Source organism: Triturus cristatus, chromosome 5_2 (assembly GCF_964204655.1).
Source record: "Triturus cristatus chromosome 5_2, aTriCri1.1, whole genome shotgun sequence".
Taxonomy (NCBI): Eukaryota; Metazoa; Chordata; class Amphibia; order Caudata; family Salamandridae; genus Triturus; species Triturus cristatus.
Genome location: NC_140588.1, coordinates 426,477,456 through 426,499,913, shown reverse-complemented (window position 1 = coordinate 426,499,913; position 22,458 = coordinate 426,477,456). Strand labels below are relative to the sequence as shown.

The following is a 22,458-nucleotide window of genomic DNA, read 5'->3' as shown; positions in this document are numbered from 1 at the left end:
GGGTGCTGAGGTCCTTGCCTGCTCAGATACTGATGCAGGGTGTGTGGTTGATGGTGTGTTGTCCGTTTGTTGTTATCCTATGTGGGAAGTGTTTTCATATTGTGTGCAACGATCACGGATCTGCAGTTGTGTTATGGGGCATGACGCATAGCAATGCGATGGGTGTAGTGTGAGAGATAGATGCCCCTTCATGGATTGTATTACATAGCAGCTTTGATACGCTCTGCAGGTCCTTTTATGACTTTTTGATTATTTTACCCGTCAGACAAATAAATCTGGTTATCCCTCACCCTGAATGTCTTTTTCAATACCTTCGTGCTTTATTTTGTGATAGCCACACTGTCCTTTTTTTAAATTTCCCCATTATATTCACTAAGGAGTGAAAGCACTACATAAAGAAAACTTGTGTTATCATCCCATCCTTTATGAAAGGGGTAATAGAAATAATACAACTGCTGTGAAACTTGAGCACTGATGTTTACGAACACTGACAGCTCATTCATTTAGCCCTAAAATAGAAATCTGAACAAGTGTACCCCATTCTTGGACATTCACTGAGGAGACCCATGAAAATATTGTGTATTTATGGGTAAGAGACACCGGAGAGCAAATTTAAACACAATTGGAAAGTTTCCTTGCCCTGTCAATTCATTAAAGGAAGCACATGAACTTGTTTTCTGATTAAAGGTGGTTGTTCTCGGACTACACAGAGACATGATGCATTTACTGTCATGGTTCTTTCAGCATAGGCATATGAATAAATATTTTTATAGTGTTACAATTTTTCATCCTTTAGATACATTGCCTTTGATTTCCACAAAGAATGCAGTAGAATGCGATGGGAGAGACTTCAAATCCTGGTAGACCAAGTAGCAGACTTACAGGATGAGTTTAGGTAAGTGCAAATCTTTCTACTAAGTCAGTTTTATTTCTTAAATATTAACATTTAGGAACAACATTAAGAACCAGAAACTTTCATAAAAATTAACATTTAGGAAGAACGTTAAGAAAAAGAAACCAAGTCCACTGGTGAAATGAATCTTTTCTGAACAAAATGTTTTCTTAAAAATTATATAGAGTAAATGGGTGAGACAAAGGACAATGAACATTGATTTTAATTGTAAATACATTCTGCCAAAATAGTAACGAGTGTAATAATAAATACCAAAAGTTAGTAAATATTAAACCACACAAAGTTATACATTGTATTCCTCTCTTAAAAAAGAAACGAAATATACAAGAATACAAATAAGGAGTAGGTATACAGGGTAGTTGGCATGTGCATAGTGGAGGTGCAAATACAAAAATCTGAATATACCCTCATATATTCCAATTACTATTGTCAAACAAACATACAGTGACAAATTCTACTGCTTAACAGAGATTTCTCTGAAGTTGCTAATTTCCAAAAGTAGCTTTTGTAAATCTCCACTACTTTATGTGCAAAGTTCAGAGTTGCGGTTTTGCTTTTTGGCTGTAAGAAATGCTTGGCTGGGTAATTCTTTATGGCTCCACTCTAGATTTTCTCTTAGTTGCTCTTGTTGAAGAACAATCAACTGTGATGTGTTATTTGGGTGTGTTGGATTGGGAATGCCCCCCTGTCTGGTAAACAGGTATATCTACCCCTGCTTGAGTAAGCCAACTGCATGTCTATTGGTTTCCTGATTTTTACCACCCCAGCTGTCCTGCTGATGTAGCTTTTGAACTGAGGCCTACGCCTTTCCATATAATGCTAAAGGCCCAAAGTGGCCCTGTAAGCTCGAGGGATGCACCAAGCGTGCCCTCTTTTAATGCCATATCTATGTCCTAGGTTGATGACATGAAGCAGTAGTAGCAGCATACTGATTTCTGTGAATTAGTAGTCCTGACCAGACATTTCTCTGTGTCAGAAGGCAGTGTGGCTCACAGGAACCATTAGTTTAAAATGTCTAGCTTAAGTGTAACATCCTGTGGTTGTGCCTAATGCATGTTTACAGTGTGTATGTGTGACACATAAATTATAGTGAAACTGTGCAATGTGGATATGGGTGCAGGGGGCAGTGGGTTCAATTTTGGGTGGTGCCTAGTGTAGTAAGAGACAAGATGGAGGATGGATACAGTTTTCTCCTGACAGTGTATTGCTTACACTTCTGAAGCCAGTGTGTCGAGATCAAGACACTGAAATGAGGGAGAAGGGTGGCAGGGCACCCCTTAGAAACGTTCTGAAGGCATTTTTGTATGGGCTTGCTGGTTCGATTTTTCTGACCACTGCCATTAGGTAGATTATGGGGACAGATGGTGAGTCTGTGGATTCTGTTAACAGTGGGGGGGGGGAGCTTCTAGGAAGGGCTTGCACTTTTATCTGTCCCTTATTGCTACTACAAGAAAACTGATGGCAGCCATGTGCAGAGTTTTCAGACTTCATTGTGCCTATATTTTGGATATTACTGCTTGGAGCCAGTGTCCTCACTACCTGGTGTAGAGCCATCCCCCTGCACACATGCTGTATCTGCACCAGCTCAATTTATTCATTTTCCAAGTTGTTGTTCGCCTAGGAGGGTAGTGCTCTGTTGAATACTTGAACTGCTGTGTAACCAAAGCTGGTGTCTGTTTAGACAGTCACTCTCTCAGAGGTGTGGGGACTTCACTCTAACTCTACAACTTGCTAGAGAAACTATAGTTCTTCCTGGCGCATAGAAGCCTGCCTCACAGAAGGTAGGAGAGTGTCTCACCTTACAGGAAGAGTAACTGTCAAGCAGGAGAAACCCAGCTGTCTTTCTGGTTTTTGGCCCACTTAGAAGTAGCTGACTACCCAGGGAGAGAAAAGCAGAGATTAACTTCTATTGTGAGTGTATCCGATCTCCAAGAGTCTGGTTCTAGTGGTGGACTGCATGAAGAAGTACATCTGAATAATCTCGTGCCACCCAGCAGTTCGACAGGAATGGACTGGGTGATGTTGCTGTCCGTGTGCCTCGCAACTTCAGAAGAGCTGTTGCAACCGAAGCAAGAAACTTATTTCCCTGATGTTGCAATGTCCAAGGATGAACAGCACCAGGGCTGCCACTGCCGAAGGCAATTACTCACCAGTTTAGCCTGCCAAGCCAACACCCGAAGCAGTCCATGAGTGAGGAAAGAGCAAACTGCCTCCTCGGATGAACTGATGCCACTGAAAACACAGATGGTGTACACAAACACTTACATCCTCCAGCGACCACCAAGCTGTGAGACCGAGGCAAACGTCCCCAACAACTACAGTTGTGATGTATTGATGAAAGCGCGCCTGATCTCTTCTCTGGTCCATCTAGCCAGAAAAATTAAATGTATTTTTGCTTTCATCATGAAACCAACAGTAGGTTCTGAGATAATGTTTGCATTATTTTTACAAACTATGCATGAAATCTACACTCACAATAAAGCTTTTATTTAAAGCCAGTTAACACAATCAAAGGCCTTCTTGCCCTCATTTAAAACTCCTGCAGTTCACTGAGCCTATTAAGGACAATGAAGTTGTTAGAAATGGGATTTCTGGTTGGCTAGGGCTTGCGCCAAAGTCAGGCAGAAACCACCACTCTAGTCAGGGCTGGGGAGTTGCACGCCAAAGATAACCCCTGCTCACCCCCTTGGTAGCTTGGCACGAGCAGTCAGGCTTATCCCGGAGGCAATGTGTAAAGCGTCTGCGCGCGCACACAGCAACAACACCCTAGGCCCACCACAAAGGAAACTCCACACAAGGTTATATATAAAAATAGCCTTTGTATTATACCAAAACACATTAGATAATATTCACACAATTTACACTGTGCCAACTGGCACTGGGCAGAATTTTACAAGGGACTATTTACACGGGACAGGGCCACATGGACCACTGTCAGAATCAGCACAAATCACCAATTGTACATGTAGAGATTATATACTAACTAACACAAATTCACTGTAGAGCACAACCAGTAACTACTGGCGCAATAATGACCTCCGCGTCATCACACTAGCATCAGGTATAAAACCTATCCTGCATCCATCACAGGGGCATAAGCACATTATGCAATTTCTCATTAGTTTAACGCATTAGACCTAACCACCTAAGTATAACTACACTAGGGGCGTACATCACACAGGGAGACAGTCTCACTAGCAAGAACAACCTCATAATCAGAAAAGACCACATTTAGAGGTATAACACAGGGTGCGCAAAACATGCTATACACAGTACATTTCCTAACACCCAATCACGTTAGCACATAAATCACAATAACACCTAAATTCAATTAGGGTCCAGGTTGCGCCAAAACCTAAACGTAGCAGCTGCCCACTACTTGCTGGGGACAAGAACAGGGCCTAAATGCTGCAGCTGGCACTAAGTGCTGCGCAGCTGTGGAAGGCCAATGATGAGGCATGGGCTTTCAAATGGTCCTTGACACAATATTAAAACGTTGGAGCCACCTAGGCTCTAAAACAACATGTCCCCCAGTACTGTGGCCTAAATGATGCAGCTGCCCACTACTTGCTGGGCAGCTGTGAGGTAATAAGGCCTGGCACCACTGTGCCCTCCAACAACATATGCGGGAACGTTGCAGCTGCCCGCGCTGGTGCGGTGCAGCTGTGACTCAGCCAATCAAGAAAGCAAGTACTGGCACTACACGAGCCGTGGGAGCCCCCTCCCATCCGTGACTCCTAAAAATAATGGGGCAAAACGATGGAGCCATGTAGGCTCTATAAACAAACATGTCCCATTGTTGGAGCGGCCCGCTGCCATCCGGGGCCGCTCTAAACATCACTGGTACCGTGCCTTTACCAGGCACCAACAGTAGTCTCTGCGGAGCCCCCCCCCCCCCCCCCCCCAGCCCTTTCACACTCACCGGGCTGCTCCTCCTGGCGGGGGACTCCTCTCTGTTGCGGCAGCACTCCTCCTGCGGGGCTTCCCTGTACTCCTGGGAGCCCCGCACTGCCCATGCCGCCTGTCCTCTTCACCCGGGCCCCCTCCAGGGACCCGGGACTCCTCCGCATCTCGGCCGCCACCGCAGGGCTCTCCTCGCGCTGGACTGTTCTCTCGCGGGGCTTCCCTTCCCGGAAGCCCCGCCCACAGAGTCCCTGCCTTCCGGGTCGCGCTGGGCAGCGGCCCGGAAGGAATTAGATGTGCGGCTCGGGCCGCGGCGGTGAATCCGTTTCCCAGCAATATAACGCGGGGTGGGCACCCGCAAATTAAAATAACGGAAGCGGGGTGGCACCCGCACATTAGAATAACGGAAGCGGGGTGGCACCCGCACATTAGAATAACGGAAGCGGGGTGGCACCCGCACATTAGAATAACGGAAGCGGGGTGGCACCCGCAAATTAAAATAATGGAAGCGGGGTGGGCACCCGCAAGGTCATCACGTAACGAAGACGCAGGGTGGGCACCTGCTATTAAAGGCACCAGTAGGCGGGGTGGGCACCCGCAAGACCGGCATCATGGGGAATCCCTAGTCTGGGGATTCCCTCCCCCTTCTCTCAGCAGCGCGACGCTGCACAGCCCCAGCTCCTCTCTCTGGGGGAATTAAAATAAAGCGCTCTCCAGGCGCTAGGTTCAGGACCAGCACAAAGTCCTTGATAGATCCAGGGACAGAAAAAGAAAGGTCCTACGAAGTCCATCAGGCATCCAGGGGCTGAGCAGGGCCCAGGGAGGCAAGCCTTCCCCTGGGCCCCAGCAGCAGCACGCTCCTGGTTGTTTCAAGTTAAGCACAAGAACATTTTGTAAGGGGTCACAGCCCCTTTTTATACACATTTTTCTTTTGTGACACAGCACAGGGTGTAGGGCAGAACCAGTTACAACTGGTTCAGGAGCACTTGAGCACTTTGTTTTGCTCAGCCCCTCTCCCTATTCTCAGAACAGGCCAGGGTCATCAGTCGCACCACAGGGGGCGGAGCCAGCATTGTGTGGGGAAAGCCCAGCCCTATTCAGGTCCTAGTTGTACTCCTTCCACTCATCAACCTGCAGAGATCTCCACCCACCACTGGGGCAGACCCACCCTGACTCCTGGAGCCAGGCACACCAGCCAATCACACGCCAGACAATCACTGCACATTTATGCCAGTGTCTAGAAGTGGCGATTCTATACTAGCTACAGTAACGCCGCACACATCATTGCGCAGCATTCACTCTCACGAGTTTGCACATATCAAACTCGACCCTGCACTCCCCACGCATCAGGAACTAGCACGGTCACTCAGATCCCCCATGCATTCCTATGGGAGGGCAGGTCAGTCTCATTCAACCACAGAGAGCACACGCGCTTTCCATGGGACACAGGATACTGCAAAAAGTTCTAGGGGTGAACTTGCCAGAAGGGCCAAGTCCAACAGAAGTCAAGCACTGTTTCTATTTGTATGACACATATAACACTTAACAAAACCAATTTGCAATGTGTTTAACGCATATAGCTATATATCTTCCAGATGAAAAGTATAACTGGAGGCCACAGTTTGTAGACCTAGATTTAAAAAAAGAAATAGGCATGATTTCTTTATGGGCTTTGGGGGTATATGTGATGAAAGGTGAGGCAAGTGAAGTGGATTTTACATATCTTTAACACATTTGAGAACAGACCTGGGCTAATAATGAGGAAATGTTGTCGGAACGTTTCTATAAAACCATCTAATCATGAGTCTCATTCTATTAAAGATACTTAATTGTTTGTGCAGTAATGTTTGCAGAAGGATCTTTTTATGTTTGAGGGAGCATTAGTGTTGGTATATTTGCTGGGGGAAAAAAAGAAATGCCTTCATCATTTGAACCAATATCATCAAACTTTAACATTCAGATAGCAAAAGCTTCATTAATCTTTGTGACCTAGAAGACTTCTACAATGCATATTTTTAGTAGAACCTATCGCACAAGATTTCCTAATTCTGCAGGATAGCTTCTTACTGGTCATGCCATTTTTTACCACTCATATCATTTGTGTCACACATACATTGCTAAAGCCCTTAGGTACATCAGACAAAACAATCATACATTGACGTTTTGTGATTATAATCTGAATAATGTTTTTTTATTTTTGTAAAAGATGTCTTTATTGATAAGAAAACACAAAAAGAAACCATCGGCGACAGTCCCGTACAACTTCCCTCGCAGGGGGATGCATATGAGGAGGGGGGGCCAGGGAGCCAAGCAGCGGCCTGGTGTATCACCCACGTTAAGCAATCAGCCCTATAGCTAGAAGGAGACCCAAACGCATCTGAGGTAGCAGGAAGAGTGTCAATGGTGGGGCCTCACTTACGCCCAATAAAATGCCCCTGCAAAAATCCAGGCTTTCGGGCAATGCCCAACAATCGAGAAAGATCTAGCTCTCCCCCTCTTCTTCAGGCGCCTCTCCAAAAATCAAACTCAAAAGAAAAGAGAACTCCCCGCAACCCCCCCGACCCTCCCAACCCCTCCCACCCTCCCCCCAGTGGTGGTAACTCTGTCGTACGCAGGGCATTCCCCAAGCGATAATCATACCTGGAACAGGTGAAGGGCTCGAATTGAGGGAGGACATACCGCTGCTGGCAATCCCCTAGAGAGAAAGCGCACCAGAGGGCCCCAGCGGAAACTGAAATTCTTAAAGGACCCCAAGAAGACATCCGCCATCCGTTCCATGCTCAACAATTTCCACAACCTCGCATGCCACAAAGATATCGCCGGGGCTTCCTTCTTTTTCCAAGCTGCCGCCAGAGTGACCTTAGCCGCCCCCAAACACAACCAAAGGATCTTTTTGTCCGCACGCGTCTGGTGTTCGAGGAGGGGATCCCGGAGACCTAGTAATACGTGAGCCACGGAGTCCGCGATCGGGTAACCCAAGATCTCTTTAATATGGGACAGTATCTCCTGCCAGTAGGGGCGGATGACCGGGCAATCCCACCAAATATGGCGAAAGTCCCCCAAGAGACCACATCCCCTCCAACACCTGTCCGAGGAGGTAGGGAAGATGCGGTGTATCTTGGCGGGAGAGAGATACCAGTCCATCATTGTCTTGAGGTGTGCCTCGCGCAGCTCCATCGAGTGATTGTGGCTGGTCAAATCGCGCCACAAGTGAGACCATTCTTCATCTGCAATGGCCCTCCCCAGGATGTCCTCCCAGAAGCCCATATAGCGCGGCCTCGGAGAGAGAGAGCGGTGGCTAAGAGGTGGCCATAGATAAAGGAGATGGCTCCGCGCATTGTCGAGGTACGCGAGAGGAAAGCCTCAAAGGGGGTGGGCGGACTAGTTGCCGCCTCTCGCACCGACGGAGACAAAGCCCAGTGCAGCAGTTGGGTGTAGCGGAACTGCTCTGTCTGAGGAACCCCATAATCCCGTCCACAATTGGCAAAGGTGAGCGGGGCAGAGCCATGAACCAAATGCGTAAGGGCGAGACAGCCCCGCTTCTCCAAGCGTCGAATGGACCCTCTTGCATAGCAGGGGGGAAGGCCAGATTGAAATGTATGGGAGTAAAAGGCGACGGGAACGTAGTCCAGCGCTCATCCCCAGAAACCGAGTCCCAGACCATCAGGGTGGTGCGGGTAGGGGTGCTGATGTACGCATTCTGGGGCCTGTCCCCCTTAGGCTTCCATACCAGATCCCATATCGTGCGTCCCGCCACACTTCTGTCCTTGTGGAGCCAGTGTTTCTCCGAAAGCGGTTGGGTCCATTCCACCAAGACCCTCAACTGCGCAGCTTTATAGTAGAGGAGCAAGTCCGGGAGGCCCATCCCTCCCTCTCCCCGAGGGCGTCGGAGAGTGGCAAAAGAAAATCTAGCTCGCCCCCCCTGCCATATGAACCGGAGCATTAGAGTCTTAACGCGGCGAAAGAAATCAGTGTCCAAGACAATGGGGAGCGCCTGGAACAGATATAAAAGCTTCGGCAAGAGCGTCATTTTAATCGCGTGTATCCTACCTAGCCAGGAGATAAACAACGGTTTCCACCGGTTCAAGTCAGCCCGTATCGCATCCATGAGAGGAGGGAAGTTGGCCGAATACAGTTTCCCCACTGTGGGGGTCAAGCGCACCCCCAAGTATAGGAATGAGTCCAAGGAAGAGGCGAGAGCGGCCAAAGGCGGTCCACCTCCATCGACGAGAGTGTAAGATTAAGGATATAGGATTTGTCGTAGTTCACCTTAAAACCCGCCACTGCTTCAAAACGTGCCAGGGTCATCTGGACGTGGGGGAGGGAGTGCGCAGGGTCTGCCAGTGAGAGCAAGACGTCGTCCGCGAACAAGGAGATCTTGTGCTGTTCGCCCGTAAAGGGTAACCCCCGGATATCCGGGTGCTCCCGTATCACTAGCGCCAGTGGTTCAATACTCAGAGCGAACAGCAAGGGAGAGAGCGGACACCCCTGCCTCGTACCTCGCGAGTGTGGGAAGAAGGACGAAAATCAGCCATTGACCGCGACACGGGAACGGGGCCCGCTATAATTGGCCCGAAGCATGGTGAGGAATCTATCAGAGAACCCAAACGCTGCCAAGGTACGGAAGAGAAACTGCCAGTCCACCCGGTCAAACGCCTTCTCGTCATCCAGGCCAAGCAAAGCTACTGGAATGTTAAAGCGGTTGGCCTTCTCGATGAGGTGAATCACCCTCCTGGTGTTATCATGGGTTTGTCGTCCTTTAATAAACCCCGATTGATCCGGGTGGATTAGCACCGGCATCCGGTCTTGCAGGCGAGACGCTAGGATGGAAGAATAGAGTTTGGCGTCGACATTGAGCAGGGCGATCGGCCTATACGATGAACAGAGAGCCGGGTCCTTACCGGGCTTAGGGATGACGGAGATGACGGCTTCCGCCATAGAGGCCGAGGTAACCCCCGACTCAGCCATCGCATTGAACAGTTGGACCTAGAAATCACTGATATCGGCGGCAAAGGTCTGATAAAAGAGGGTCGTGAAGCCGTCTACACCCGGCGCCTTATGAGGCTTCAGGGACTTGATGGCACTCAGCACCTCCTCTCTCGTGATGGGAGAGAGAGCAGCTCATTCCAGGCCGCAGAAACCTGTGGGAGCAGGAGAGTACGCAGGTAGTCCCTCTGGGCAGAGGGGTCCAGGGAGTCCCCCGCGTATAACGTCGCATAAAACTCGCCGAAGCGTGCCGCCTTGTCCGCATCGCGGTGCTGCAGCGCGCCTGCCGCGTCCCGAATGCCTCCGATGTATTCCCGCTTACGGCGCAGTTGGCGGGCCAAGTGTTTCCCCACCTTGTTCCCCTGAGCATAAGAGAGATGACGGAGCTTCAGGAGGGTAAACTCCGACCTATTATTGTAATGCGCCCGTAGCTTGCCCCGGAGAGCAGTAAGCGGTCGCAACGTGCGTTTGGAAGGTTGGTCTTTATGCGCACGCTCCAGCACCGCAAGTTCCGCCTCTAACGCCTCTCGTTCCGTTCTCCTCAATCGAAGTGCCGCGTTAATAGCTAAGTAACTACCCCTCATGGAGGCCTTAAAGGCATCACAGGTAGTAAAAACAGATGTGTCTTGAACCGGGTTAAGGTCAAAAAAGTCCCGAATCGCCACACGGAGCTCCTTGCAAGAGGAATCGTCCCTCATCAGGGAAGCCGGAAAGTACCATCTGCGCAGAACGTCCCCCACTGGCGCCCATTGGAGCCCCAGCGCAAACAAGCTATGGTCAGAAATGGAAAGAGGAAAAATCTTGGCCTCACTCACGGAACCCCGGAGGGACTGGTTGTAAAAAATATGATCTAACCGGGAATACGATTGGTGGACATGAGAGAAGAAGGTGTAGTCCCGGGAGAGGGGGTGCAGGGAGTGCCACCCATCCAGCAACCCCAGCTCCTCGATCCGCCGGCGCGACTCATCAGAGAACACCCCAGTTTCGGCCCTCCGGCAGTGGGAGCAATCCAAGTCCGGATCCCAAACGAGATTGAAGTCCCCCATTACGAAGAGCGCCCCTCCACAAAATCCTCTACAGTTCGCAGTAAGTTCAAAAGGAATCTATTTTGCCCCGCATTGGGAGCATACAGCACAAGGAAGGAACAGGTCCTTCCGGGGAGCACCCCCTTAACAAGAAGCCATCTACCCTCCCTATCGCTCCGGACTCCCAAGGGCTGGAAATGGAGAGTCGAGCGGAACAGCAGCGCCACGCCCCTATGTTTCGAAACCGCCGAAGATCTATAGATAAGGGGGAACTGCTTATGTTTCAACCTGGCCTCATCCCGCCGAGCCAGGTGGGTCTCTTGGAGACCCACCACATCCAGGTGATGATCCAGTACATATTTCCAAACTTTTTGGCGCTTCTGAGGCGAATTCAACCCCTTTCCATTCCAAGTTCCTAGGGTAACAGGCATGCCGCAGATCTCTCAACTCTCAGCTCTCTCAGGTCAGCCACAGACAAAGCGCCGCCCCCATCCCAGGGACCTAACCCGACTAGAAAGGCCCCGGCAGAAGTGGGCCCGCAGTGCTCCCCAGGACCGCAGTCCCCAGACCATCCCACGTTATCTCTCCGACGATGGCCCGCAGCCCAGACCCAGCCAGAGTAGCGCCCCCAATGACGGCCCCTCCCTCCTCCCCCACCTCGCCCAGGATCAGGGCCCCCGCCAAAGCAAGCGTAACTCCCTCTCTGCCAGGTAAGAGCGACCCCCGCCACCCCCTCGAGCTCCCCCCCTAGAGCCCCCACTAAGCGCAACTCCCAGAGCCTCCCTCGCCACAACTCCATGTTACCACCACTAGTATGGCTGTTTTTTTGTTCACTCCAAAGGACGCAGGTGAGTCGGTCTAAACCTTCCCTCTGCCCCACCCTCCTCCCAGCACCTCTCCATAGCCTTGCCAACATCTATCAGTGTGGTATGTATATCTTGTTGTGGAGATTAATATTGATGTGATACCGGTGCAACATCATCTTGACCCAGAACGCCTTCCCCGTGGTGTTATTGGCTGAGGTCTGCATTCTTAGAAAAGTGTCCTTGTACTCCTTAACGGTTAGTGGCATCACTTTCAGTTGCTCCCATGGGACCTGCACCAGGGATTTTGGATGTGTGCATATGCCTGAGTGGATCTTGTTTCGATCCTGAGAACAGGATCCTATTGTTTCAGTAGACAGCTCGCCAGGGGGCCTGATGGTGCATTGCAACTCCCAATCCCTTATTTGGTAGAAATGACATCATCTTGATTCTGGGATAGTATACTTTCTCCTAATGGATTCCAAAGACTTAATGCTATCTGTCTTGAAGAGCTCTCCAGCACTCTGACAGCTCTCTTTTTGTACACTTCACATTGCCCTTCATCTCTTTCTGGGATGATTAGGATAATGAAAGATCGATTGACAGATCCTGTTTGATTTATGTCACCTCAAAGACTTTCATTGCAGCGCTGGTTATTGGAGAAGAATATAAACTCGACGATCTGCTTTTTCAAGCCAGCCAAGAGACCTTTTCTAGTTGTGCTCGGCTATGGCTTTACTTATGAAGGACCATTCCTTCTCCGTTTCCTGCTGACTTTATTTATATATGCAGTGAAACTGTGCCTCCTGATAGTACTTTTACATGTTGGGAAGGTACAGCCTCTTGTGCAGTTTGTGCTGCAATTCAAGGAGATTTACCTGCCCATATAAAAATATTGAAAGCTCTCTTTAGGTTTACAATAACTGATATAAAGATAGGCTCATTTGACAGGGTAATTTGAACTCTCAAGTAGATTATTGATGCTGTTGCCCAATGAAAAGAAAAAAGATTGTAAGGATCTGGTCCTGTTGCGTAGGGCAATTCACACGCAGTGATTTATATTTCCAATTTATTTTAAACCGAGCGACCTTTCAATAATTCCATAGCTGCTGCATGAGAGGATGAAGTAACCCTAAGGGGACCAGACAGAGTAACCAGTATATAGTCTGCATGCATGGTTAGTTTGTATTTGCCCTGCCCTATTGAAAAACTTTTTAGTATTTCTATCGCCCTCACTCTGTCAAGCAGTGATTCAGTGGTTAAGGCCAACAGAGGAGGTGACTAGGGCATCTCTGCTTAAATTCTTTAATTATCTTTACCAATGAGGAGAATCTATTATTTATTTTGAAAACTGCTGCCAGGATGTAATGCCAGCCTATGAGACCTTTTTGGAATTTGACCCCCAACCCAAAGGGCTCTAAAAGCTACTGATAAAGTGCCAGTCCACTTGGATGTTTTTTCAGTGTCTGGCAGGATCAGTATAGCATTTTTCTTTGTACTGTGGATATTCTCAAATATATGGGGCAGTTTTTTAGTGCTGTGCCCACAGATTATAATGCAGTTGGGCCTGGTAAGATGAACCCTAGTGTGGTAGCTACTGAAGCTCTTTACATCAACATTTAAGAGAGAAACAGATCTGCACTAGTTGCATTGATATTTGTCTTCGCTGGGTTTGTAGATTACTGTCAAGAGACTTCAGTCATAGAAGAAGCAATCATTCCTGTGCTGAGAGAGGTATTGAAGAGAGAAACTAAGACTGCGGCTAGGACATTACAAAACATTGTATAAAATAGGGGCTTAACGCCATGTAGCCCTGGATTTACCTAGCTTTAGTTTAGTTGAAACAGCAGCGACTTCCTCTGTTCCACTGGTTGCTGTAGTTGTTTGCTCGGTTCCAAGCTTATTCTTGCCTTGTTCGAGTTCAGCGGATATTCCTCCTCCTGTTCACAGGAAGTGTTGTCTGCAGAGTACATGTCCTCACATGAATGTCAATTAACCAAAATGCCAGGGGTGGCGGAAGTGACATCACACGCCCTTCGACATTCAGTTTCACTCACACACAAGCTTACACATACGCACATTTACACTTACACATATCTCACGTAACCACTCACCCACAAGCACTCACCCAACATATATTTAAAAGCTCTTTTTTTTACTTACCTCAGCTGCCAGGGAAGGCCATATTCCAGTTAATTGTACTCTATTTTTATTACGCTAATAGTGAATAATTAAACATTATTCCCTCTTAGTGTAATGATTAATTGTGAGTAAACTAAGAGAGGAGCCCCAACTAACGTCCATACGGTGTTTCTTGCACCGAATTTGCCTCCTCTGATGCCAGGGGTTACAAAGACAGTGTTAGCAGTTGCAAGGGGCAACCCAGGTGCTGCAGCTGAGACCTCTGGCAACTCCTAAATGGCGTTTGTTTGTTTTATTAAAGAAAGCAAGGGCCTCGGCCATTTGAAAGTCCTACTATACCTCTTCACTTTTGTTGTTAATTATGGAGGAGATCCTCTGCTTCTCAAGTCTGCCCTCCAGTTTACAGGCCAGTAATTGCCCTGCCTTATTCCGCTTGATCTAAATCAAGAGCTTTGAGATGCACCCAAGCACCTATGAGTTTACACCAAAGCACCCATGATATTACACCAAAGCTTATTAGAGCCTCTCCTTTTGTGAATGCTTTCAAGCTCCCTTAGCTGCCCCATGATTTCTGCCCTCTTCTTTAGTCTAGACTTGTGTTTTTTTTCATCTGTTCCTGATGACATTAGATGGTCAGTCAGGTATTGCTGGATACAGGACTGGGCTGTCTAATAGTCTTGTCCCTTAGTAAGACATCTCTTAACCTCCATTGCTTATCGGGTCCAGAAATCATGGGTGGATTGAACGTGTGCATTATGGCATTATGGTCAGACAGAGCTATGAGTCCCTAGGCGCATACAAATAATGACAGTTCCCTCCCTTGACCCAATAGTAACTTTAAGTAACAAAAGAAATCTTACCAGTGGAACATAGAAGTTATAAGAGTTTAGGAGAAACCAATGTGAGAACGTAACCCCATTACTCTGCATGACTTACCACCTTGTATTTTGTCTTATCAGAATAGCTGTCCCTACTCTTTTGTCAAGACCAGAGAAGTATTGCTTGGCTATGAACTGCCATCATTCCTAAGTCATAGTGGAGCAGATGGATTTCTTGCAGTATGCAAATCTCGTATTTCAACTAGTGCAGCATATGCAAATCTCGTCTTTCCAAGTGCAGCATATGTAGGGTTGCTATATACTTTATAGTACCATTTAAACCATTCACATTAATACTAATTACCCTTGTCATATTTAGGAGTATGCAAAATTTCGGTAATTGGCTCTCACGTAATTGCATTAACTTTTTGTAAAACTATGGAAATCGGTCGTTTCACACTATATTGTTGCATGCAATGAGATCTCGAATCAATTTTTGGCGTAAGTGCACATTTAAACCAAAGCAGTACGAACAACAGGCGCTCGCTTGCTAGTCCGTTCCTGTGCTTTTGTAGTAAAGGTTTACTGCAAATTGTATATTCCGTGAATGGTGCATAATTACGTAAAGAAGCATAATGGCGTGATTTCACATAACTCAAAATTCCTTAAAAGTGTGCAGATTACGCCGGTCTAATTTAATTTTTGCCCATGCCTACTCACATAAAGTGTAAGCCGATCTGTGTTGTTGCTTCTGCTGTCGTCTGGTTGGGTGACTACATCAGTTTGTGAGCAGGCTGTGTGTTCTAACCAATTGTCGGTGGGCTCCCTCACTTGACCCAACAATAACTTCAAGTAACAATATAAATCTTACCAATGGAACAACTAAGTAATACCAGTCTAGGGAAAAACAAATGCAAGAACCTATCCTCTCCTGTGATTTTTGTCACTCATTGCAGGGAAACCTACCTACCCTCCTCTCTCCCACAAAATGAGTTCCTCATGCGGAGAGTTTCTGCCTGGTGTGGGGCATTCACTGGTCAGGTGTGTTTACTTTTGTCATGCGGATTTGCTTCATAGTCTTCTGAGATTTGGGCAGTCCCCATTGTCTGCCCAACAAGCAATTGTATGACACCTGCTTTCTTTACTGCCACGTCCTTTGAGCATGACCACCTTAAGGTTCGATCAGTGCTCCACCCCAGTGTGAAGTTTGCATTGTTGTCTGAGGGGAGGTTCTCAGTTGTTTCGATCAGATCTTTGTAACCTTCCACTCCTTTCCAAGTGATCTAGTAGTCCCTTTTTCCCTTCACACTCAAAGAAAATACAAAAGAGGTGACTCGGTTGCTTAGAGGTGTCTCAAGCTCAAAGGAGTTCGGTGATTGGCTAGCTGAATATTCAACTTTTTAGAGTTGCTGCTGCTAAGTCCTGGAATACTTGCTTTTTATATTCCTCAGTGATCCAGCTTTCCTTTTTACAGGAGGCTGGATCTACTTTTAGAATGATGTACAGCGGCCGGCCTCTTTGTCTTTTCCTCACTCCCGCTGCGTGGGTGCAATCAAATGTAGACAGAGGATTCTCACTGTTGTATCTGATGGAGTGCAACATCTCTTGCAAATACTTTTTGCTGATTTGCCCCATCGAACCTTGACAAATCCCTTGTATTTGGATATAGTTCCATCGCAGGCTGTTTGCTAGGTCTTCATGCTTTAGGAAGAGTTTCCCTTTCAGTTAGACACTTCCCCCTCACCCATATCTGGTACTGCCCTCACACCTCCCATCAACTGTTCTCGAAAGATCATCCACTCTAGCTCCTAAAGATCATATTTCAGTTTTGAGGTCTGGCCTAATTGTGCCGATTTCTGGTTTTATCTCCATGTGTAATAATTGGAGTACTTCTTGCATTGGGATTAGGGTGCTTCATTTCCCAGTTGTCACGGCAATGGTTTGTGTTTACTGTAAGTCCACTTTAGAGTCTTTAGGCCTGATTTAGAATTTGGCAGCCAGGTTACTCCATCCCGTCTGCCATAGGATATAATGTACTTGTAATAAAGCAGGCAATATATCGTTCTCATTTGTGATGGAGTAACCTGTACACCAAACTCTAAATCATGCCCTTTGTCTTTTTTTATTGTTGGGTTTGGTTGCAAACAGTTCCTGTATAGTTGGTTCTTTTTTATTCATGTTTGATAACCTGCTCTAAATTTTGGAGCTGTAATCTGTGAAAACCTGAGAACATTCAGCAGATTTTCGTGGACACTGGTGATCTCTAGTGTCTGTAGTTTCTAAGGGTGATTTTGCACATACCTGGGAGGTGCCATTCTCTTGCGGTATAGGAGCTTTTCCTAATAGCTTTTTAGATGGTCCAGGTAGCTCCAAGAGTATCGGCCCCAGTCAGGGTAACTCTCCTGCCGTAGGCTATAGGTTCTGCTCCACTGAAATCCATTCCCCACCACCCCCCTCAGTTTTGCTTCAACAGCGCACCTAGTGAGACAGACAGTGGCATCTTTCAAGTGGCGCTGTAGTAGTAATCATTAGCAGTGAGATTTGAGTTTACCGAAGCACCCTTGACGATGGTCCTTCATTCAGGACACCATGGTGCGCACTTCTCAGTTGAAGGTTCTCATTTGGGTTGGCTACAGGCACAGATCAGGCTTTGCTTTTTGCTCAGGTCTGTGCTGCGTCTCCCAAGGGTATGTGGTTAGTTGTCACTGGCCCTCAGCTGTTCCTGGGCTACATGCATGGAGAGTTCTCTTCTTTCTCTGTTGGATGTGCCTCATGGTTCTAGGCTCCTTGGGCCTCCACGATTCATGCTCCTAACACCATTTGTCGCTTATGGGCCCAACCCCAATTGACGAGGGTCGGATCATACTGCACTGCTTGGTCACTACTGGTTCCTTGATGGGAGTTTGCACCTATCTCTCCCTTCACCATGAAGGTCTATTGTTGACTCCCTTCTTTTCTCAACAGTGTGGGGTGGGGAGCCAACCTTTAATCACAAGTACACCTCCGTCTCCCACAATCTGTGGTCAGTGCTTTCTCTCTCGACTCCTGAGGATCTCTCACAGTGGTCCAAAATACACCTGCTTTGGGAATTTTTAAGTCTGCCAAGTCCCACCACTGCTCTTTGCAGACTTAGGTTCTTGAGTTTTCCTTCTCTCTCAATCTGGTCCCTGGCTGCATGGCCCTCTCCGCCACTCTCGCTCTGCCGATGTACTCATTGATTTCCTAGATTATGTGCTCCCAGCTTCTTAATACTGTCCTGTAGTCTCATTTCCCCATTGCTGACTGAATGGATACAGGTAACATGAATGTATGTTGATCTAGAAGAATAGAGCAGAGAGCTGAAAAATTGTGATTACTCCAGTCCTCCTCCTACCTCCAAAAATATTTTTTGAACATAGGATGAAGCTGAAATGCAAATTTGTTTGTACTGCCACAAAATGCATTCATATAAAGAGAGATAATGAACAAATTATAACTAATGACTGAGAAAGCAGATGCTTTAGATGTGAAGCAATCTAATATGCATTTGTTGAGTTGTGTTGTGTTTCTTTCATCTTTTTAAAACACATCTCTACCTAAGAAGGTGTCTGTGTATTGTGTGTATATTGCATGGTAGACGGTAAAGAGTAGTGGGTTCAATAGAACATAAACAATAAAGAGTCTGTGATTAAGTGGCAGTGATATGGGAGATAGAGTGGGAATAGAATTTTACTGGATGATGGAGGTGTGGAGTAGTGTGAGTCGGATAGTTGGAAGTAAAAGACAAGGGGGAAAGATAAGTCGAAAAGGACTCTATTGGTTACGTTTAAAGAGAATAGGATTGAATGGAGGGGTAGTTAGGGTGGGTTAAAAAAAAAACAAAAAATGGGGAGGCTCGGGTCTCAAGAAGATTTACTTGTCCAAATAAAGTTCACACAGATAGGGTTTTTTTTCTTTATTTTTTTTCAGAAATGAAATTCATTCTTGAGATGGCTTTGTTCTTCAAGTGACAGGTTCACAGAGAATGGCCCACTCCATGTTAAAAAAATAAAATAAAATCCCGAAACGTGCTGCACTTGAAGCTTCAATTTCACAGTGCAGTGGGCTGAGCCTCATTACAATGCCCTGTGAATGGTTAGTGGAGACTTTTGTGATACTTGTGTTTTCTTTGCAGGCAGTTGTTTCATCTACAAGTTCAGTGAGAACGGGACACATTTGCTAGGTTATGAAAAATCAGTACACATGTGGTACCCAGAAGTGTCTGTCTGTAGGTTCCATTTGTTTATAGAAAAGTTAGCTTTTAATGGGTATGCTGATGTCTGTCAACAGCTCATGCCACCAAAATGCTGCAGTGATTACCTCTTTTCCCTTGCAACTCAGTCCTTTAAAACAAATGTCCAATCAGTGCTTAACTCTGGAATGTACAGTATTTTCTAAGTCTTCAATGGTGTTCACCTAGGAGGAGGCAAGCTTGCAACTTGAAAGGGTCCCAGACCTCCACAAGTCCAAGTTTCTGCATAACCTTGTCTTTTGCCTGCAGGGGCTTTTTGTGTCCAGTCTGCTACCTATCTGTGGTCGGGGCTCAAGGGAATTCACTTTCCAGTCAGAATACAGTTGAAGTGATGGATAGTCTGGGTGCACGTGCTGGTTGGTGTTGCGTCATTGCTAAGGTACACTGAGCTAGATTGTGATATAAAATTCACGGGCTGAGGGCCTCAGTGTCCAATATCAGCCTGCCACGTGGCTGAACATGCGTAGGAAACAGCTATAGCTTGCAGGCCCAAGATCTAGTGTTTACTCGACCATCTGTAAAAGCACAATTCCAGTTCAAGTGTGAACGAGGGGAAGTTTGTGCTTCAAGATGTTCCCGGTGAAATTCGGAGAATACCTACCAACCGCCGTAGCCGCACCTAAACATTTTTATTTTTAATGAAATTACTTTTTCCTGTATTTTTGTGGACAGATAAATACATTATGTATTTTAAGATGTTTTATGTTCGTTGTTTATCAGAGAAATCATCTGGTTTGGTTGTTGTATATGGTCTCATAATTCAGCTTTATGCACATTTATGACCCAAATTACACATGGTAATCAAGGCTATTGATGAAACGAAGTGTAAGTTTTTCGTTATGAGCAGTTACTTATCTGTCCACATTTCCATGTTTGGGTGTGCATGAATTGTATAGTCTGTTTCTACAATTATTAAGCTATGCATTGTTAGTTATTTCCTAGTGGACGCTGATGGAAAAGTTGTGACACAGCAAGAAGGAATATTTCGCAGCAACTGCATGGATTGCTTGGACAGGACGAATGTAATTCAATCTCTTTTGGCCCGTCGCTCCCTCCAAGCCCAGCTACAGGTGAGAGGTTTTCACAACTTTTAAAACATGGTTGTATGATTAAAGGCACCCACAATTTCACTTTGCAGAAGTTTTCCAAAAAGTAATCTCAATAAACCATTGCCATGGTGTGATTATGCTAAAATGTATTACACATGAGCTTGACTCATAGGGTAGAAAATGGAACTTGTGGAAGATGTATATTTTAAGCGACCAATTTAGATTTCAATTTTTGTATTATGAATCTTGAATTCCATCAAGTTCAACCACAGTGTGAAGTACCAGAGCTGAAAGATATTGCTGAGAAGGAAAGTGCAGAATAAAAGCATTATAGTAAACCGAATCAGTAAGTTGTATGAGAATGGCTCCCATTTTCAACAAGTTTGAGGTTTGTGTTACACTTCTACAGTTAGTCTATGGACATATATTTGTTTAAATTCTGCATGGGTTGCAATCGGTAACTGTGAACATTGAGTACATAAACTGAGGTTTATCGCGGAATTCCAAAAATATGATGATCCGCATTTTATTTAAAGCACCAAGAACAAAAGAGAATATCCACAAGCCAGATGTTCTGATAAGCGAGGTCCTGGAAGAGTCTCTGTGGTAAAATTGTAATGATTGACATGAGATTTTTGCAAGATGACTAGAGAAAGTTAGAAGTTCAAGATAAACCCATAGGGGGGCGTAGCTGGTCACTAATCTAGGTGGCCATGCACTGCTGAGCTTTCCACTGCTGCCGCCATTCCCCTCCACATTAGTGGTCCAGGAGTAGCTATGAAGCCAGTTTTGAAGGAGGCCCCAGACCCCTGGAGGTAGGCGACATGCCCTGTGGCAGGAACCGGAGCGCAACTGTGGTACTGGCCGCAGCAAAAGTGCTGGATGACGCCGCAGCCGAGATGGTACATGCATCTTGAAGGAGCATGTAGAGGAATGAATGGTGCAGTGGGACTGAATGAACCTCATCCTGCAGCAACAAGGGGTTGTGGCGGGGGGGTTCAACTTGCTCCATCCAAACGACAACCCAGTGGGAGAGGCTCAGCTGGGAGCCCTGGTGACTGAGGGGGGGGGGACTGAGGGGGGGGGGGGGGACTGAGGGGGGGGGGGGGGGAAGAGTTCTCCCCGTGGGTTCTCGCTGAATATGTAGGCGTGGCAGATGAGTCGAGGACAGCCTTGGTGCTGAAACCCTTGAGGCAATGACACTAAGCCGGAAGGACTTCCTTTTGGTGAAAGCTGGAGGGTTTAGTGACTTGGTGAGTGAACTAAAGGTCCAAAAGAGGAGGAGGGGCCTGGACACTTGATCTCTGAGGTGTTGCGGAGCCATTTCAGCCAACTGGGCTTTGCAAGGAGGGAGACAATATGGTGACGGAGGAGGCCATTGAAGCGCTGGGTATTAGTGGCTGCTGACCCTGCTGTTCCTCCTGGTCCCCCTCTGCAGGAAATGCCCGACATCGCTGTTGGGCTTTGGGGAGCGACAACTGGGTTGGGGGAAGCGCCTGGGCATTCATGACCTGTACCAGGACCATGAGAGGTCTTCTAGTAAAGGAGTGAATGGGGATGGAGGGCACTACGACCCACAAGGGTGCTTCCTGACCCAGAAGCCAGACTGGAAGCTGGACTTGAACTTCAATACCATAAACTCTTCTTGTGAAGTACTAGAGCGCATAATCCACAAGGTCTCCATGCACCTGGGCATCTGACGGGATGATCACAGTAAGCTGGCTGGTAAAGTGAATCGAAACAAAGATGCCTTTACTGAGCTGCTTCCCACTATGAAAGGTCTCTAAGACTCAGTGGTGGACCTGACTCAACAAGTCAAAATATTGCATTTCCGAGCAGAAGGTGCGAAGATGAAATTACCGCCCCGGGCATCTTTTATATATTCTTGGACAAATGCTAACCTATACTGAATATAAAAAGCTTGACTAGCAAAGTGTGAGTACCGGGAACGTTGGACGGGTGTTAAATAATGGAATTGCTTTAAAATGTGTTGAAATGGATGAAAACTGCACTCTAGATGGAGGCACTTCGCTCAATCAGCTAACATGTTGAAATCGTTTGTACATAATTATAATCACATTGTATTATTAGTTAAGAACAATGTGTTCGAGGCATATGAGCTGTAGATCATAGGCGTTAGCATAGATCGCTATCTGGTGTTGGGCCCGGATGTATGCACTTTGTTTTTCTTTGAAGAAGTCTTTGTAGTCACAAGGTATGTGACTCCTCTTTTTGGTGATAGTGCGCATGGGTATCGACTCCATCCCTAGATTGTTTTTTTTCCGCCATCGGGTTCGGATGTCTATTGCTGCGGTTCGGTATCATTTTTTAACCCCTTTGACGTGCAATCCGCTACCCTCGATGGTATGGTCTTTCGATCGCGGTTTTACCACACGATGCGGATCATAGAATTTGTGAAAACTTCGAACAGGAACTTTGAAGTGGGCCGTCGGGCCTACCCGTGTTGACCACGCCAGCAGTCGATTGAACTGACTCCATTTAAACTATGTCCCGGGTGTCGTGCTAAGTTCCCACGCACCGACCTGCAC

At 46.8% G+C, this 22,458-nt stretch overlaps 1 protein-coding gene across 2 annotated transcripts in view; it reads left to right on the top strand.

Moving 5' to 3' along the window:
- SACM1L (SAC1 like phosphatidylinositide phosphatase) overlaps positions 1-22,458 on the top strand; it is a 392,433-nt gene that overhangs the window by 258,205 nt on the left and 111,770 nt on the right. For both annotated transcript variants that reach the window (XM_085607365.1, XM_085607364.1), the window contains exons 13-14: positions 797-895; positions 19,792-19,930. In XM_085607365.1, the coding sequence (XP_085463491.1) occupies positions 797-895; positions 19,792-19,930 (238 nt within the window). The remainder of the gene's footprint in view (positions 1-796; positions 896-19,791; positions 19,931-22,458) is intronic.